At 39.5% G+C, this 20,426-nt stretch overlaps 5 protein-coding genes across 5 annotated transcripts; 3 read left to right on the top strand and 2 right to left on the bottom strand.

Moving 5' to 3' along the window:
• Positions 1 to 933, top strand: LOC146323286 (olfactory receptor 6N2-like). Its single transcript, XM_084724174.1, has one exon. It carries the CDS (start codon positions 7 to 9, stop codon positions 931 to 933), a length of 927 nt encoding a protein of 308 aa, XP_084580300.1. The 5' UTR covers positions 1 to 6.
• A 4,261-nt stretch (positions 934 to 5,194) lies between these two features.
• On the bottom strand, positions 5,195 to 6,121 carry LOC146323285 (olfactory receptor 6N2-like). The gene has a single exon (XM_084724173.1). The coding sequence runs from the start codon at positions 6,119 to 6,121 to the stop codon at positions 5,195 to 5,197; it is 927 nt and encodes a 308-aa protein (XP_084580299.1).
• Positions 6,122 to 8,487: 2,366 nt separating this feature from the next.
• Positions 8,488 to 9,474, top strand: LOC146323284 (olfactory receptor 6N1-like). Its single transcript, XM_084724172.1, has one exon. The coding sequence runs from the start codon at positions 8,521 to 8,523 to the stop codon at positions 9,472 to 9,474; it is 954 nt and encodes a 317-aa protein (XP_084580298.1). The 5' UTR covers positions 8,488 to 8,520.
• A 4,413-nt stretch (positions 9,475 to 13,887) lies between these two features.
• LOC146323283 (olfactory receptor 6N1-like) lies at positions 13,888 to 14,949 on the top strand. Its single transcript, XM_084724170.1, has one exon. The coding sequence runs from the start codon at positions 13,912 to 13,914 to the stop codon at positions 14,872 to 14,874; it is 963 nt and encodes a 320-aa protein (XP_084580296.1). The 5' UTR covers positions 13,888 to 13,911; the 3' UTR covers positions 14,875 to 14,949.
• A 4,139-nt stretch (positions 14,950 to 19,088) lies between these two features.
• On the bottom strand, positions 19,089 to 20,036 carry LOC146323282 (putative olfactory receptor 7A2). The gene has a single exon (XM_084724169.1). It carries the CDS (start codon positions 20,034 to 20,036, stop codon positions 19,089 to 19,091), a length of 948 nt encoding a protein of 315 aa, XP_084580295.1.
• Positions 20,037 to 20,426: the final 390 nt, after the last annotated feature.

Here is a 20,426-nt window from a genome sequence, read left to right as displayed (position 1 = left end):
ACCTGAATGGATAATCAAGCAAATGTAACATATATATTTATTGATGGGTATGTGGAGGTGCACAAATATGGGTATCTTTATTTTGTGATCATGTTCACAGCATATATTCTAATAATCTGCAGTAATTCTACTATTGTTTGTCTTATCTGGATTCATCAAAATCTCCATGAGCCTATGTATGTTTTCATTGCAGCTTTGTTAATCAACTCTGTTCTTTACAGCACTGCTATCTACCCAAAACTCTTGATTGACTTTTTATCAGAGAAACAGATCATCTCTTATTCTGCCTGTCTCTTTCAGTTTTTAATATTTTACTCTTTAGGTGGTGCAGAGTTCTTACTGTTGGCAGTCATGGCCTATGACAGGTATGTGTGTATATGTAAACCTCTGCAATATCCAACTATCATGAGGAAAACAACTATCAGTATTTTATTGGCTTTAGCCTGGTTTCTGCCTGCTTTTCAGATCACAGTGATAACTCTACTGAATGCTGATAACAAACTCTGTAGCTTTGTTTTAAATGGGATTTTTTGCAATAATACAGTTTACAAACTTCGCTGTGTGATCTCAGAAACACAAACTATACGTGACATGTTCATACTGCTAAATGTTGCACTTCTCCCTGTACTTTTCATACTTTTTACATATTCCAGGATACTTATAATATCATATCGAAGTAGCAGAGACGTCAGGAAAAAAGCTGCACAGACCTGTTTACCACACTTGATAGTTTTAATCAACTTTTCCATTTTGTGTACATATGATGTCATTATAGTTAGATTAGAACCAGATTTTCCAAAGACTGTTCGTTTAATAATGACTTTACAATTAGTTTTGTACACTCCTCTCTTTAATCCAATCATATATGGACTGAAAATGAAAGAAATCTCTAAACACCTCAAGAGGTTGTTCTGCTCAGTCAAAATGAACTAATGTATCATCACTGAAAACTGACCAGTGTCTCATTTCTTCTGTATTCACACTGAAGCTGGTGAGGCCTCTGATCCTTGTTTGGTGTTTTAATGTAAGAAACTGTTTCTATGACTGATACAGTAAAGTAACATCAGTATTGTAATGTATTTATTGATCGATAGGTTAAAGTTAATTTTCTAACATAGTATTTTGATTCTAAGTCTTCATTCATGTCACTTTGTTGCTTTCTAATAATTATTGTAATATTCACACACAGATGCAAACACAGCCACCACACAGCTGTAGTGTCCACTGAGATACTGATGTCATGACCTTTATTTTCTTTAAATGTTTCTTCAGTCCACTGAAGTGCATTTACCTTCTACAATGTATAACTGAGAATTACGTGGCTTATAAAAGATCCTAAAATGTCTTGAAAGGTCACTGTTTTGTTTGAGAGAGATTTTCAAAGTTGCACAATAAGCACTTGCACACGGCTGCTGATCAAAACTGATGGGTTGATTCTCAGTGAAACTGTCAAACTCCTCACAAGTTTTAAATATTCTTTCATCATTTGTGCATCACCTGCAAAATGATCCATTCAATTATCAAAATCTATCACACAAATGTATATTTCATAAATACCCATGACATGTAATGTTTGTGATGGCAAATGAACTGCCAGGTGACAGTAATGAACAAAGAATCAGGTGGACGTCATTCTGTGGCAAATTTTCTATATCTGACTTTACATTAAAGATCACAGGTGACTTTTCTGTTTACACTAACCCTAACCTGAGGCACAGTGGAGGTAAACACATGTAAACTCCGTTATCAGCGTTTTCATATGAGGCAAGAGTTTATTCATCTATTTCCCCCTCCAATTCCCCCTCAGGAATCTGGGAGGTGGCGATGAGACACAGGATGAGCCTACTCTGGCCGGGTTTTGATTGAGGTTAACACACTTCTCATTACCTATGTCCTGTTGCACGCCTTCCCATTCACCCATTTTCCCATCCTTTATCCCACTCACTGCCCTTGTGCAAAAAGAAAACCTACAAGAAAAGAGTAACATGCCTTGGCCTGTGCATTGCCTTTGACTCTCCATACCAAACTGAGTCGGTTATACGACTTACTCAGACAGAGTCATCGAGATAAATCTCTTACACCTATCCTGGGGTATAGTGGAGGTAAACACATGTAACTCGGTTATCAGCTTTTTCATATGAGGCAAGAGTTTATCCATCTATTTTCAGATCAACTGGACCAATCAGTGAGAGGAAAAAGGTGTCCAGTTTACAGCTGGTTCACACTACATGCTTGAGCAGTGCGTGTGCATGGTGATACCTGTTGGTTTTCATTTCGGGGCCCATATTAACACTTTAAAATGTGCAGCACTGCTCACACGCCTGACAGGTGCGCGAGCTTTTTCCACATGATGCATGCAGTTCTCTGCAAAAATACACATTAAAAATGATCCGTTGACAGTATTATCAACATTATATCAGCAACAAGTCACCTCTTACATCTTCATTATCTACATCTGTGCACAGACAAAGAAGCAGGTGCAGGGCAATGTTTTTTTTTTTTCCCTTCTCTTTTCTCTTCTCCATCACTTCCTCTCTGACCCAGGGGAAATCGCTGATTGCCTTCAGAAAACAGCTCTTTTTTTCCTCTCCCAAACTCTTCTACAAACTCAGTGTGTATACAACAGTAAGTCATTGCATGAGTAAGTAGGTTTCCAGTTTAGTTTTGAAAATGTCAACAGAGCTTGCATGTCTAACTTAACAGTGCACAGTGTTCCACAGTCTTGGAGCATCGCAGCTAAAAGCGTCTCCCCCATGCTTTTCATGAGATACTTCAGGAACATTTAAAATACCAGCATCAGAAGATCTCAGTGCTCTTTTTGCCTGATAAGGTTTCAAAAGTCTGAAATGTATGAAGGTGCTATATCATTAAGTTTTGAATGTGAGTAAAAGAACCTTAACATCTGTTCTTAAAGAAATGGGCAGTCAGCGCAGTGACGCTGAAACAGGAGTCATGTGCTCCATTTTCCTTGTCCTTGTTAAAAGTCTGACAGTAAACTAGCTGAAGTTTCCCATTCAGCCTCTTTGGTTGGCCAGTAAGCAATGCATTATAAATGAAATAAAAATTAAAATAAATAAATAAATGGATGAACATAGCACAGCCCGAACCTGATGTGCATCCATGAAATATGTGAGAAATAAGGCCCAACCCAACCTGAACCCATCAGAGGCCAGATGAGTTTTTTACTTTCAATAACTGGATGGTTTGAGACAATTTGTTTTAGAGGCATTTTTCATTCTCACTTACATAAAGTGTCTCTAATTTGTGGGATACGTAAGTACAAGAGTAATGTACTTAGTTACATTTCACCACTGAAAAAAGCATAACATCAAAGCACTTGGTTTGTTTAAGTGAACCCAACTCAAGTACACTGAGTTTGGCAGATTTTTTGACCTCAAACTACAAGTAACTTAGTTAAAATGAGTGTTAATAACAAGTTGATAAAAACTGAGTTAGGTGAACTCAGTATTTGTAATTAAACTTGATGTTAGTAATTTACAGTATGCATCTACCTTATGCATCAGGTTGAGGCCCAGATCTCAAGCTCTAATCCACGCAGCCCGTGTGTGCAGCGCCGCTCTCACCCCTGTCAGGCATGGCTGCAGCCATGCTTCATCTAGGTATTTGGAGGCTTGCCTATATTTTTCTTATGTGATGCACGTGGCAAAAAATACATACAAAATGATCTCTTGACAGTCATGTTGACATTATATCAGCAACAGGACACCTCTCACTACAGCTTCATTATCTACATCTGTGCAATATGTAACAAACATAAAAACAGGTGCAGGGCAGTGTTTTTTTTTTCTCTTCTCCCTCCCTCCTTCTCTGAACCAGAGAAAATCACTGAGTGCCTTCAGAAAACAGCTCTTTGCTTCTCTTCCAAACTCTTCTGCAGACTTAGTGCAGAAAGACAGGGCTTTGAGCAGCCGCTTCGCAGCAGGAACACAGCGCGTGTGGACACCACAGTGTGTGCGATCCGCGGCAGTTCATCACATGCTGCTCAAGCATGTAGAATGACCAAGCCTTTACTCCTTCAGTAAATGTCCCTGATCATCTCCCCAGTGTCAGAGTCTGTGTTCTGCATTTGGGTTCATTTACCAAGAAGACTGAAAACTGACCTTTTCCCTTCGATTCTTCTGTAATAATACTGATGCTGATCTTTATTTGGTGTTTAATGTAAGAAATTGTTTCTCTGACTGCTGATACAGTAAAGTAACAACAATGTAATGAGTGATCGATCTGATGAAGTTAATGTTAAAACAATATTCTGGTCCTGATCGGTCTCAATTTCATTCTGAATGTGATGCATTTCAATAATTGTTATAATATTCACACACAATATTTCACTGTGATTCTGGTGTCATGACCTCAGTATTGTTGACTTAAAGGGATAGTTCACCCAAAAATGAAAATTCAGCTGGTCACCATTCACTTACTACTACTACTACTACTACAACTACTACTACTACTACTACTACTACAACTACTACTACTACTAATAATAATGATATTTTATATAGCACCTTTCATACATAACATGCAACTCAAAGTGATTGACAGTGTGATATTGCAAACAACAACATGAGATTAAAAGAACTTAACTGACCGACAGTTGAAGAAGAACAGCTCTTTATATTAAGATGGTGCACATTTACAAAATTGTTTAAAATATTGTAGCAGAGTTCAGTCTCATTCTCACAATGTAACACTTGACATTATTATATATGTATATAGATCTAAATTTATCTGTTTATAATTATTAATAATTATTATTTGTCACTTTGAACAGACAGTTATAGTTTAAAGGAGGTAACCTGACAGACTTCATATCTTTTCTCAGAAGAGGAAAAACACATTTCTTTACAGTGTAGGAGTAACGTGGGATAATCTGCTCACAAACATGAAACTAAGTACGTCACTAAGCATGTTGAAAGTGAGCTCAAAGAAATGCTTTCAAAGTACAGTGTAGTGTATGAACGTCCGAGCTTTTAATGACCAAGAAATCGACAGCATGTTGACATGGCTATGAGGAAATAAACCTTCTGGGTTTATTGTGTTTTCATCAGTCTGTGTCATATAAGTTTATCATCAAATACATTTCTTCATTAATTTATTCAAAGAATAATTCCAAAACAACACTAAAATATCCCAAAATATTAAATTACTAAAGAAATGTGTGCTTTTTGATCCATCAGATCATTTTGGCCGGGCAGAACAACGTCTTGAGGTGTTTAGAAATCTCTCTCATTTTTAATCCGTATATGATTGGATTAAAGAGAGGATGATATGTTATAATTTGTAAAGTCATTGCTAAACGTACAGTCTTTGGGAAATCAGATTCAAGCTGGACTGTAATGACATCATATCCACACAAACAGGAGAAGTTGATTAGAACTATCAGGTGAGGTAAACACGTCTGTGCCGCTTTTCTCCTCACGTCTCTACTACTTCGATATGATATTATAAGTATTCTGGTGTATGTAAAAAGTATGAAAAGCACAGGGAGAAGTGCAATATTTATCAAAATGACCATATCATGGATAATTTGTTCTTTTGAGACCACACATTGAAGTTTGTAAACTGTATTGTTGCAAAAAATTCCTTTTAAAGAAAAGCTACAGAGTTTCTTATCAGCACTCAGTCCAGCCGGAACTGCGACCTGAGCAGCAGGCAGAATCCAAGCCAAGACCAAGAAAATACTGACTGTGGTTTTTCTCATGATAGTTGCATATTTCAAAGGTTTGCATATAGACACATATCTGTCGTAGGCCATGGCTGCCAACAGTAAGAACTCTGAACCACCTAAAGAGTAAAACGCGTGAAACTGAAAGAGACAGGCTGAATAAGAGATGATCTGTTTCTCAGATAAAAAGTCAATCAAGAGTTTTGGGTAGATAGCAGTGCTGAAAAGAACAGAGTTGATTAACAAAGCTGCAATGAAAATGTACATAGGCTCATGGAGGTTTTGGTGACTCCAGATAATGTACAAAATAGTAGAATTACTGCAGATTATTAGAATATATACTGTAAACATGATCACAAAATAAAGATATCTGTATTTGTCAACTTCCACATGACCACCAAGAATTATATATGTTGCATTCAATTCAACATCCATGAGAAACTATGTGAATAAAAGACAGATTGTACAAAATATATAACTGGCAAATACAAATAACTGCCATTGAATAAACATGTCCTGGAGTCTTTTTCATTTCCAGTTACCTGACCTTAGAACACAGAGTGTGTCCATCTCCACACTTCACAGAGTGAACTGCTTGAGTCTGTGGATTGTTGTTATTTTTTTTTTCTTATCAAATTGCTTCAGCCTCCATGGATCTCATTAAAGTTGGAGCAGAGAACTCCTGCCATGTAAACAACGTCACCAAACTCTGGAGGCCTGAACTCGGAGGAAGGTGATGGTTTCTCAGCGGGCGGGAAAACTTGGCTCAACAGTGCAGTATGTGGTATTAATACCATTCTTTTCTTTGTTTTTGAACAAATTACATAGTAAATCCTATATGAAGTAAATCAATCACTGCATCAAATTACTTTATTTATCATAAAATTAGTGGTTTGGTGTAACATGTAACTTTAACTTTTCTTTTTATTTGTTAATAATTATTTCTGGTTAACAATTAAAAGCGAATTATAATTAGAAATATAATTATAAGAATTTACTGTTTAATGTTTAATTTTTAAAATGTGTATTAGTTTTTCATTTTTTGTAGCATAATGACATCAAATCCTGTTAGGTCACCTCCTGTTTTACCATCCTATGTGAGAAACACATGCTGCATGCTCTCACTGCAATCAACTGTTAAATATATAATAATAAACGCAATGCTGTAAATTGATTTATATGATTTTAGACATGTTGAAGGGATAATTCACCTAAAAATGAAAATTCAGTCTTAATATTTTCATCCTCATGGCGACTGAATGTCAGGTTTGGTTTTTTAGTTCACAAAACACTGCTGGAGTTTCACAGGAAGACAGTGTTGCAGAGTTTGACCAGGTTTCAAATAGAAAAAAACAACAGAATAAAAATATAAAATGCGTTCATACTGCTAAAGCCCTGACATGCCCTGACATGTTATGTCCACCATGTTTTTGTCATGGTTGTGGGGTTTTTGGTTTTGATCTGGCCTGCTGTGTGTTTCTTTTTCTCTGTCTCCCCTTCCCCCTCCCTTTTTCCTTCCAGGGCAGTGTGTGCGGCAGCGGCGGCGGTCATTGGCTGGCTCAGCGTAATGAGACGCACCTGGCTGTCATCGTCTCGTTCCCCCTGCTATATGAGCTTGGCCAGGTCACCACTCCGGTGCCGGACTATTCAGTCGCAGTCGGTAATGTTGTGCTCACCAGTCTCTAGTTCCCCAGTGGATTTATAGTGCTTTTTCGTGGCTCTAACCTTCAGTGTTTTTGTGTCAGTGTGCCTCCCGACGGTGTGTGCAGCTCTCGTGTTCCCGAACCGACGCCAGCTCGGTTACCTCCCAGCCAGCTCTGCCGCTCCAGCCTGCCGACCGCGGCCAGCACCTGCCCTCGCCTTCGGTTGTTTTTTGTCCCGTGTGAAAGAATAAACCTTCTGAAAACCCTTTCCAAGATCTCAGTCTCTGTATCCGGGGTTTTTAGCCTGCAACAGTTTTAGCCTGAATCTTCACTGTAGATCCTTAGTTTGGAGCCACGATCATGTGCACACTGTCTGAACTGTGTGTATGTGGTGTGACGGTGTGCGAACAGCATGTTTGGGACTTTATGTTTTTATTCTGTTGTTTTTTTATGTTTGAAAACTGGTCACCATTTACTTCCATTGTTTGGGAGATTCTGCCCCAGTGTTTCACTCCAGCAGTGTTTTGTGGACTAAAAAGCTAAACCTGACCTTCAGTCAGTATGAGGGTGAGGAGATAATGATTGAATTCTCATTTTTGGGTCAACTATCCTTTTAATGAGAACAACGTTGATTAAAACATCAGTTTGACGTCGTCAATGTCGTGTCGAGTGTCACAAAAGAAAAAAAGGAAATTTCTTGTCCATGTCCTCCAATCCAATTAAATTTTGTGACTATTTCATGAACTCCTGTGAGACTGTGCAAAAGTATGTTGTAAAGGTAAAACTGAGACTTTTTCTCCCTGTAGATCGTGACTGTACCTGCTGCTCACATCCTCTCAGATGAAGAAGATAAAGCTGCTTGCAGTCTGCTTCATTACAGGACAGAGTCCTCACCAGTTGAAGGTCTCACTTGAATTAGATGAATAACATGCATTGTTTTGTGGAGCATTTTGTTATTGTTATTAACTTGGTTGAAGATTTCCTGCCTCACTCAGATTATCATGCAGAAGTAATCTGAACATGAGCATGAAAGAAATAAGTTAAATTTTAATGAAGTACACTATCATGCATATGGAAGCATTAATTCATCAGCCTTTTTATGTCTACTCTTTTCTTTTACTTCATTCTCCATCACTGTGTCCTGTTTCCTCTTTGTATCTGTCACTCTTTTTGCTTTTCTGTTGTGCAGACATGGAGACCAACAACAGCCTGAATCCTGCCTATTTTCAGTTGACTCTGTTCACAGATTATGGGTCCCTCAGATATCTGTTCTTCAGTCTGTGTCTGTTGATCTACATGACTATAATCTCTGCTAACCTTGTCATTATTCTGGCAGTGTGTCTGGAGAAGTCTCTGCATCAGCCCATGTACATGTTTATCTGCTGTCTGTCTTTTAACTCTCTGTACGGCTCAGCCGGCTTCTTCCCCAGGTTTCTGATGGACATTCTGTCTGACACTCATTTGATCTCACGTCCATTTTGTTTCATTCAGATATATGTTATTTACACCTTTGTATCATATGAGCTGACTATTCTGAGCATCATGGCCTACGATAGACTGGTTGCTATCTGCCAGCCTTTACACTATCACAGTAAAATGACCTTTAAGATGGTGAGGAAGCTTGTCACTTGTGCTTGGCTCTACCCTGCGTTTGCTGTTGCCTTCTGTGTTTATCTGGCCAGCCGTTTGCCTTTGTGTGGAAACAAACAGCACAGGCTTTTCTGTTCTAACTGGCCGGTGGTTCAGCTCTCCTGTGTGGACACGACTCTGAACAACGTAATAGGTCTGATTATTTCTCTGACAACCATCTTCTTCCCCCTCTTCTTTGTCCTGCACACCTATCTACGGATTCTGCTTGTTTGCAGGAGAAGCTCGTCTGAATTCAGAGGAAAGGCGTTACAGACCTGCCTGCCTCACATTGTGACATTTGTGACCTATTCATTCTCCCTCTTCTGTGAGTTTTCAATGACTCGATTGGAAGCTGATAAAATGAATCCAGTCATCACGATTGTTTTATCTTTAGAGTGTTTGATCATCCCTCCCTTTATTAACCCTCTAGTGTATGGCTTGACTCTGCCTCAAATCAAAGGAACTATTTTTGGATTTCTAAAGATTCGTAAAATGTGTCCTGCTGCCAAACTATAAAACTCAACATCCAAGTACATCAAACAGTGAAGCTTTGAGACGATGTCACTCACAAAATATCCTTCTGTAGTATGTTAACTATATAAGGGGATTAAATAATCTATAACAGATGTAATCTTCAAAAAGATAAACTGGACCATAACAGTGATACTGATATTCCACAAGTTATACATGACTGACATACATCTTTGAAACTCACATTGTCTGACTGAATTCATGTCAAATATTTTTCTCTTTTTCTCAAACATCAAATGTAAAAGCACAGCTGCCAGGACATAAAACATACTATGTGCTGCTTTTTCTCTGGCAATAAAAAAAATAGCCTTGAAAACAACATTATGACACTATTCTATATTCTGCTTTTCTCTCTGCACCCCATACACCTGTTTTTGTACTGGGAAACTTTTCATGATCAGGGTTGCAGCAAGAGTGCTTCACAGCAGTCATCCCCAAAGACTGGGTCAGGAGATTTTATTTGAGTCACCAAATACATAAAATACTACAGGAGGAATTCTGCAAATTTAAGATTTAAAATATATATATATTGTTTTACTGATGAGAGAAAAAAAAAACGGCTGTTAATTCCACTGATATGCACCTATTTTGTCTGATATATGAAGTAAAACTGTCCAACATTATTTAAAATAGTGAATTTTTGAAAATTTAAAATGTTTTCTTTTAACTTAAATACATTAATTATAAATAAATAAATTATTTTTCATTTATTTCTCAATTCTAAAGTATTTAGAAAGTGTATGATTTCAATAACATATATCAAGATAATATAAGGTGATGCAGAAATGGCAGTAAAAATAGTTAGAATGTTCATTTATGCACAAATTAACTCCTTCCAGGATTTATTGAGGACCTGCGGTGAATTGGGTTGCAATGGTTTGTCATTTTGAAAAAGTTGGTCCCCAGAAATAACAAATTTGGGAAACACTGCTTTACAGCACTAACTCACACCAACTATGACACTGATAGTGTTGAAACTGGATTACATTTCATGGAGAAAATATTTTCTGTTCCATAAAAGTAACTGCTTATTTCTGCAACTGTAAATTAACTGATATTAGCAGGTTAGCTTAGTTAGACAGACAGGGAGCTAATTGGGGCACTGGGGAGTGTTGGTGTTTACAGCTCTACCACAGGAACTTTCAACCACAAATGCTGCAAACTTCGTGTTTTAATTGACAGTCTCACCGTGCAAAAAAATTGTTTTAGTGTGAACATACCCTAAGGCTGGAAATAGACTTGCTTTTAACTACACATTTGTTTATGCACCTCTATGCATCCCAATCCCATCATGACTGTCTCATGTGTCCTGCGTCCATTTGGAGAGATGGTTGTATGCGTTCTCAAAAATGATTGCTATACAAATACAGATGTGTGGTTAAACAGAAAGAGTATCTCAGGCCTAAGAATCTGCAGCCATGCTAGCAGTTCTGTGAGGCTGCGCTTCAGGCACAAGTGTGCTTTGTCACCATGTCACGAAATATCCACAAGCCAACATGCTGATGTTCACCAGGTGTAATGTTTACAATTTTCACTATCTTAGTTTGAATATTGAACATTTCCTAATCAGCACTAAATGTCAGTATAACAAGTATCATAAATCAAAGTATTGGACACAAAATGTTGACCTGATGATGTTAGATGAAGGGTTGGACTCTGAACTCTCTCACCAAGTCACACTATAATTATCTTATTAAATTAATATTGAAGCTGCTTTGACAACTGCAGCCACAAGATGCTGCTGTACGGCGTCAGTATGTCAAATCAAAGACCATTATTGTTTCCTCATCGTGTAAAACACTTTTTCGAATCAGTTAAAAGTTGTACTAATGGGTTAATGCAAGGAACCTTACAGACTGAGGGAAATGCCATTTCTTATTCAACTCAAACTTTATTTATTAAGCACATTTCATACACAGGGTAACACAATGTGTTTTAAATTATGTGACAATACAGACAGTACAATCATAAAAATGCAGGCACAGACATAAGACAACAGTCAGTGCAAAACATACAAAAATATGCAAATATCAAAGACACACATTAAGAACTCAACCACAGATTGTTGTGAAGAGTAACCTGCTTTTAAAAAATATTTTTTTAATGTGCAAAACAGTCATCATTGATAAACCTGATTATTATCTTGGATTATAACAGTTTTTCTGCAGATCATGTAAAAATATAATAATAATAATAAAGCAGGGATGGAAGTAACTAATTACAAGTACTCAACTAACTAAGTAGTTTTTTTTGGGTACTTGAACTTTTATGAGTAGTTTTTCAAGTATGCATTACATCATGTAATCTACTTCATTACTTTTAAAATCGTAATTGAGCACTGAGTACATATGAATTAATAAAATAATATATTAAATATTTGTAGTAATAACAGTTGATCACAAATAGTCAAATGAAAATATGACATACAGAGGGAAAAAAACCCACTGCATCACACACAGGTTTGGAGTACGAGTATCACTGAACATCTCGATACATGTTCAACTATGCATCTTAGAAACTTTAGGTAAGGATTTGGTGAAGTTCAGCCCTGTCATGTGTGAATCTTTACATCTTGATTCTGTTAATTATATTTGTGGGGTTCTATCAGTTGCAAGTAGAAATCCTGATAGTTTTACTAAATCCAGTAACAGGACAGAGAGAGAGAAATGGACATTACAGTGGTGTTAAATCTGTGAACAAATTTTAAAAGTTATAAAATATATTTTTGCAGTAAGATGATCGGCTGCTCTCTTTCATGTGACGAGTGCTGTGGTTTGAAATTTAATTTGACTGTGTAGAGGAAGTGGGTTGTGGAGGAACAGCAATTCTCTGTTACCTGCTCTCACAGTGTTTCTCTTACCTTGCGAGGCAGCTGGATTCACAAGATCATGTGACAATCCATTTTGTCAGGCTCCAAGTTATACGTTTGCGTCCACACCAGAGGTGGTGTGAGCCAATCAGCATCCTCAGAGGGACTACTGTCAGCTGGTTTTAGGTGCAGCGACAGTGAAACGACTTGTCTGGAACAAACAACGGATCAGTTCTATCAGAACTGGAGAGAATTTCTTCTTTGAAAGAAGAACAAAAAAATGACACTGATGATTTTTAGCAATGGAAAAGAAAAGTTCGGCTTTGGTTTTGTGAACTGATCTGATTGGTTGAAGATTGCCCATGTTAGATGTGATTGATGGTTCAATCACCTGCCAAGTGTTGTTTTAAAGTACCCGCACCTTTCCAAAAAGTTTCTGTGGATGGCTTCCCAGATGGTTCTGTGTAACAAACCATCAGCGTCAGGTTAGTGTTTCTCATTGTTCTTATAAAACCGAAACCTCTTACACTTTCTCCTGGTATAAGTTTGGTGGTGTGTAGAAAAATACTTTTACTTGCAAATAAGAAATATTTTAATAATGTAACAGTACTTGTAATTGAGTTTCATTAGGCTACTCTTACAAAACAAAATAACAGGAATAGGAAAACAATGAATGGATACAGATTTGACTCCAGTATTTTATTTTGTTTTTGTTTTTTTGTTTTTTTTTTGGTTTGCATGTAGTTTCAAAATGATGAATGTGTGTTTTCTTATTTTGCATTTGCTTGTCTTTCATCTATTTCAGAGCTTTTCCTAAGTTGCAGTGTGTTTGAGTGTGCCATTGTAGCCTGATTTTAAGCCCACGACCAAATAATGAGAACCTTAAAACACTTGAAATATTAGATGCACTTAGAGGTTTTTGGTCTAAAGAAACAAGACATTGCTCACAATTTGTGGTCCACATTACTTGTCGAACCCACAGGAGACAATACTCAAATGCATACCACGATCCACAAATATTTCACTATCCACAAACATTTTTTATCTGTGGTATGTAAAGTCATATCCACAAAATTACAGAGCATTATGCAAATATGCATAAATTAATCTGCAAGCACCTCCCTCTGGGTTCTGTGTGTTCATGTGGGTGTTCTTAGTTGAACAGGATAAATGTTCAGCAGCTGCATCAGTCTGGAGCAGGTCAGGGGAGGAGGATGTGTATTTTTCTACAATCTGAAATCACATACACTGAAAGATACTGAAAGACTGTTTGAATGTGTTCATGACTTAGTTTGCTGTAACAAACACCAAACAAACAGTACACACATATTTAGATTTTGTTAGCTGATGTATGTACGTACTACTTAAAAGATACAACACAAAAGTGGAAAACCTCCGACTGGTTGCTTGCAACTTAAATGCTGCCAGTGAATAATGGTAAAGGACATTTTGAATCATCTGTGAGCCTTGATAATCTGGATACATCTCTTCTTCTTTCATCGACCTGAAATCTTGTGATTAATGAGAAATGTTTATTATTAGTCTGTTTTTTCCCTCTATCTTTTTCTCCATCGTGCTCCCGTCTCTTCTTCCAGCTCTGCTGTTGTGCAGACATGGAGACCAACAACAGTCTGAATCCTGCTTATTTTCAGTTGACTCTGTTCACAGATTATGGGTCCCTCAGATATCTGTTCTTCAGTCTGTGTCTGTTGATCTACATGACTATAATCTCTGCTAACCTTGTCATTATTCTGGCAGTGTGTCTGGAGAAGTCTCTGCATCAGCCCATGTACATGTTTATCTGCTGTCTGTCTTTTAACTCTCTGTACGGCTCAGCCGGCTTCTTCCCCAGGTTTCTGATGGACATTCTGTCTGACACTCATTTGATCTCTCGTGCATCTTGTTTCTTACAGATATATGTTATTTACACCTATGTAGGACATGAGCTAACTCTGCTCACTGTCATGGCCTATGATCGATTCGTTGCTATCTGCCAGCCTTTACACTATCACAGTAAAATGAATTTCAAGATGGTGCAGCATCTTTTGATTTTTTCTGTGCTCTACCCTGCGTTTGCTGTTGGCTTCTGTCTTTATCTGGCCATCTGTCTTCCTTTGTGTGGAAACAAACTGCACAGGCTTTTTTGCACCACCTGGCCTGTGGTTCAGCTCTCTTGTGTGGACACGACATCGAACAGCTTAGCAGGCCGGATTCTTACTGTGATATCAGTCTTCACCCCCCTGCTCTTTGTCCTGTACACCTATCTACGCATTCTGCTTGTTTGCAGGAGAAGCTCGTCTGAATTCAGAGGAAAGGCGTTACAGACCTGCCTGCCTCACATTCTGACATTTGTGAACTATTGCATCTCAGTGTTCTGTGAGCTTTCACTGAGTCGATATAAGGTTGACGAACTGAATACATTTGTCATTGTTGTTTTATCTCTGGAGTTTCTCATCATTCCTCCCATCAATAACCCTCTAGTTTATGGCCTGAATCTGCCTCAGATCAGAGGAGTGATTATTAGATATCATAAGATATGCAAAATGCACAGAAAGAAACTAATTAATCAGAAATAAAATGCTTATTAAATCAGTGTTTAGTAGTGAATGCATCAATAGGGTAAATATGTCTAAATGTAGGAATCCTTTCACTGTTACACGAAAAGGTTCATATTTCAGCCATTGTCATATTTCAGCTTTGACATTTTTGTTCTTTTTTTTTTTTTTTTAACAATTTCATTCAAATTAAATAATCTAATTTATTCAGACGTAATGTTTCAGTGAGTTCAATTTTTATTTTTAATGGCTGATGTTTAACTGGTTTGCTAAAGTAACAACTATTGATGGGCTCTGATTTGACTGAAATATTTATTTAATCACTTTACAACTGGAAATTCCTCCCTTAGCCTCTCAGACAAAGACTGTTAGTCAACTCTGTCTCTGTGTCGGGTCTCTGGATGCTGAGGCATTCCCTCCTCCTCCTCTTGATGTTTTGTCATGTTGAGTTTGAACAAAGTTGTAGTGAACAGCATTCTTCATTTCATTCACGGCTGTGAGATATCTCCAAATGAAGCTCCTCTTTCGTTCACCTGCCGCTGTGTGTGGGATCAAACTGGTCAGGGTGCGCACCGCGGTGCGCTGCGAAGGCACGATGTGTGTATTGTTTGAGTGCACACTGAAACAGACAGCAGTGGAGGGGCAAACAGCTCATGCACTACACAAGCCAACCTTGTTTGCACAGACTGTTCTGCTCTTTAATGAATTAAAAATGGTAAAACGTAGAAGAAAAAAATGAAACAGATCCTGAATTGATCAAGATGAAAAACAAGATGAAGTATCAGAAGTATCAACTTGTTTGTGATGTTACTGCTGGTCACCCCTAATGATTAAATCCTGCTAAACAGAACAACAATACGATCTGCTTTTCCTAATCAGTACCCGCACTGAGTAGTAGCACTTAAGGATTATGGGTAATCTTCAAGGAAAAAAAGATTTGCACTGAAGTAGCGGCTCTGTGAATGTCTGTGAATAAAACAAAAAATAAAGAACTGAATCAGTATTTGGTTGGTTATCAGTCGTATTACAGTAACTTTGCCATGTTTTTTGAGTCAAATGTCCATTTTTATGTGGTTTATTGTCACTAAGAGTATCCCTACAGTTTCACTCGCCAAAAGTAGCGTGATGCCGTCTCCCCGGACAGAGCATGATTGTGCTCTATTATTCCTTTCGCTATAACCAAAACCTGAACAACTCTGAGAGGCTCATTTAACCAGAAGACACCTAAGAAGAGCCCCTCCTTGAACCGCCACCTTATCGTGGTAGAGGGGTTTGAGAACCTGAATGATCTTAGGAGCTATGTTGTCTTGGGCTTGTTGCCCCTGGTAGAGTCTCCCAAGGCAAACAGGTCCTAGGTGACGGGTCAGACTAAGAGTGGTTCCAACGCCCCCAATGAATAGTTCAAGACCAGGGATATCTACATCGCCCAGATTGGCGTTACCGGGGCCCCACCCTGGAGCCAGGCCTGGGGTCGGGGTTCACAGGCGAGTGCCTGGTGGCCTGGTCTTTGCCCACGGGACCCAGCCGGGCTTAGCCCGAATGAGCGACGTGGGCCCGCCTTCCCGTAGGCCCATCACCTGTGGAAGGGTTCAGAAGGAGCCAATGCAGTGTGGTTTTGGTGGCAGTCGTGGGCGGGGGCCCCGACGACCCAATCAAAGGACATGGAATCTCACTGTGGGGACATGGAATGACACCTCGCTGGGGGGGAAGGAGCCTGAGCTGGTGCGGGAGGTTGAGCAGTACCGGCTAGAGATAGTTGGGCTCACCTCCACGCACAGTCGGGGCTCTGGAACCCAACTCCTTGAGAGAGGCTGGACTCTTTTCTACTCTGGAGTTGCCCACGGTGAGAGTGGGGCTTGCTTATAGCCCCCCAGCTCAGCCACCATGTGTTGGAGTTTTCCCCGGTGAACGAGAGAGTTGTTGCCCTGCGCCTTCAGGTCGGGGATAGATGCCTCACTGTTGTTTCAGCCTATGGGCCGAACAGCAGTGCAGAGTACCCGGCTTTCCTGGAGACCTTGGGAGGGGTGCTGGAAAGTGCTCTAACTGGAGACTCTGTTGTTCTGCTGGGGATTGCAATGCCCCTCAGTGCCTCTGGACTGGCAGACCGGGGTGGTGGTCCCTCTTTTCAAGAAGGGGGACCGGAGGGTATGCTCCAACTATAGGGGGATCACACTCCTCAGCCTCCCTGGTAAAGTCTATTCCAGGGTATTGGAGAGGAGAATTCAGCCAATAGTCGAACCTTGGATCCAGGAGGAACAATGCGGTTTTTGTCCTGGTCGTGGAACACTGGACCAGCTCTATACCCTCCGCAGGGTGCTTGAGGGTTCATGGGAGTTTGCCCAACCAGTCCACATGTGTTTTGTGGACTGGTTGGACTCGGTTTGCAGCTGAGTGTAAAGCGGCTGGGATGAGAATCAGCACCTCCAAGTCCGAGGCTATGGTTCTCGACCGGAAAAAGGTGGTTTGCTCCCTCTGGGTTGGAGAAGACTCCCTGCCTCAAGTGTAGGAGTTCAAGTATCTTGGGGTCTCAAATGAGGGGAGGATGGAGCGTGAGATTGACAGACGGATTGGGGCAGCGGCAGCAGTATTGTGGTCTTTGCACCGGTCAGTCGTGGGAAAGAAGGAGCTGAGCCGGAAGGCGAAGCTCTCGATTTTCCGGTCAATCTACGTTCCTACCCTCACCTATGGTCATGAACTTTGGGTCATGACCGAAAGAACAAGATCTCGGATACAAGCGGCCGAAATGAGTTTCCTCCGCAGGGTGGCAGGGTGCTCCCTTAGAGATAGGGTGAGGAGCTCTGTCACCCGGAAGGAGCTTGGAGTAGAGCTGCTGCTCCTCCACATCGAGAGGCTCAGACTGCTGCCCCTGCGACCCGGCCTCAGATAAGCGGATGATGATGGATGGAATGGATGAAGAAGAGGTCACACTTATGCAACATGGAGTTTTAAAGGGACTTTTCACCCAAAAATCCAAAATACAGACTTTTACCCTCGTCTGTAGTGCAATTCATCCATGTAGATTTTTTTGGTGTGAGTTTTGGACAAATTGTCTTACAGGTCAAAGCTACATTATCATCAGATGCTAGCTGATTCCAGTTCTGAAATTGCATTTTGATTAATGAATTCTGCTTCCTTTGCTCACTACATGGACTGTTTACCTGAAAGACACCAAAGCCCACTCAGTGGTGATTGATTGCTACTTGAAAAAAATCTTATCCCTCTCCTACAGATTCTGCATTCAAATGCAGACCAGTTACTGAGTTACGGTGCTGGAGGCTGGTAACATGTCAGAAGAAATGCAAAGGCATCCGTAGAACAGAACTGGAGACTGGTGTCTGGAGAGGACGTTTCTCTCTTTTACCAAACCAAGACAAGCTTCATTCACTTAATTTCTCAAAAAACACACCTCTTTCAAACTTGACAGAAACTCACCAAAACCGTCTTTGTTTGTTGGTCCACTCTTTCAACAGTCACCAACTCTGGTGTGGCAGAAATAAATCCTTGATTCACCACATTAGATGTTTAAAGAGTCTGGCTCTACAGGCTGTTTCTGTCTTCCCCCTTACCCAGCATGGAGCATTCAGCTCTGAGACTGTATCATGGAGCTGTGGGTGCCACTCTGCAGACCATTACACAACCAAAATAAAATAACAATGGTTGGTTTAATGGTTTCAGCTGATATATTCATCCAGTCCTTCACCCCTATTACATTATTGTTTCCTTGGTGTATAGTCTATGCAGATTTAATTAGCTGCATATTGCATGTGTGTGTAGCATGAAGGAACTACAACTCTGATTTCATTTTTAGGAGACCAGTGCTGCAGGATCACTGTCACCTCTTTACACCAGCCAATGTTAGCATAGAAATAGTTCCTTCCAACCTTCGCTTCACCAGAAAGTTTTGTGTCCCAGTACACTCAGGAGATTTAGAACTCGGCCAACTGCAGTGCAAAATCTGGTACTGGTCCATACAGTCACATCTGTGTGAGGCATGAAATAGAAAAGTCTGTTTTTTGCCTCAACAACACACAACTTGTGCAATATCAATATCATTGATGTGGCTCAGGTTGATCTATTTCAAGACAACATGTCTTCTATTTAGAGATGTTCTGATCTGAAAATGAGGGTGGTAGCAAAACACATCTAAGGAGAAATACATTTAATATACAACAAACATATTTTGTGAGTGACATCATCTCAAAGCTTCACTGTTTGATGTACTTGGATGCTGAGTTTTAAATTTCGGCAGCACAACACATTTTGTCAATCTTCAAAAATCTAAGAATGGTTCCTTTGATTTGGGGCAGGTTCAGGCCATAAACCAGAGGATTGTTAATGGGGGGAATGATCAAATACTGTAAAGATACAATGACTGTGATGATTGGATTCTTGGCCTCTAATCGAGTCAATGTAAGCTCACAGAAGAGAGAGAAGGCATAGGTCACAAATGTCACTATGTGAGGCAAGCAGGTCTGTAACGCCTTTCCTCTGAATTCAGACGAGCTTCTTCTGCAAACAAGCAGAATCTGTAGATAGGTGTACAGGACAAAGAAGAGGGGGAAGAAGATGGTTGTCACAGCGATAACCAGACCTATGAAGCTGAGCGCGCTTGTTTCGGCGCAGGAGAGATGAAGAACAGGCCAGCTAGAACAGAAAAAACTGTGAAGTCTATTTCCACACAATGATAATGAAACTGTAACGTAAAGACAGAGGGCAATAAGAAATGCAGGGTAGAACCAAGCAAAAATGATCAGATTTCTCACCATCCTACATGTCATTTTACTGTGATAGTGTAAAGGCTGGCAGATAGCAACCAATCTATCGTAGGCCATGATGCTCAGAATAGTCAACTCACATGATATATAGGTGTAAATAACATATATCTGAATGAAACAAAATGAACGTGAGACCAAATGAGTGTCAGACAGAATGTCCATCAGAAACCTGGGGAAGAAGCCGGCTGAGCCGTACAGAGAGTTAAAAGACAGACAGCAGATAAACATGTACATGGGCTGATGCAGAGACTTCTCCAGACACACTGCCAGAATAATGACAAGGTTAGCAGAGACTATAGTCATGTAGATGAACAGACACAGACTGAAGAACAGATATCTGAGGGGCCCAAGGTCTGCAAACAGACTCAGTTGAAAATTGGCGTAATTATGGCTGTTGTTGTTCTTCATGTCTGCAAAAAAGACTGAGTAAAGGAAAAAATGTGATGAGATGTAAAAATGTTAATATTCTGAATCCAACACATATTTCAACAAGACAAACAACATAAGTCTGCCATCATATGCAGTATGCTTCATAAGCTACATTTCTCTGACATTCATCTCTGATTATGTCAGTATGACTAACAGATTTCTTGAATCTAAAAAAGATGAAATGTGTCAGAATAATGCACTAAATACACAACAAGTCTCATATTTCTCACACCAGTGGTTCAATGTTCTGCAGAGTATGGGAGTAAAAACAGTAAAGACATTCAACATCCAACTGCAAATGTCCATTTCCACAACTGACAAATTTGCAACTTAATAAAGAGGAATTACTTACTAAAAACAGTTATAATC

Source organism: Lutjanus erythropterus, chromosome 8 (assembly GCF_056507025.1).
Source record: "Lutjanus erythropterus isolate fLutEry1 chromosome 8, fLutEry1.hap2, whole genome shotgun sequence".
Classification (NCBI taxonomy): domain Eukaryota; kingdom Metazoa; phylum Chordata; class Actinopteri; order Lutjaniformes; family Lutjanidae; genus Lutjanus; species Lutjanus erythropterus.
Note: the sequence above shows the minus strand (reverse complement) of the source record. Positions and strands in the feature narration are given on the sequence as shown.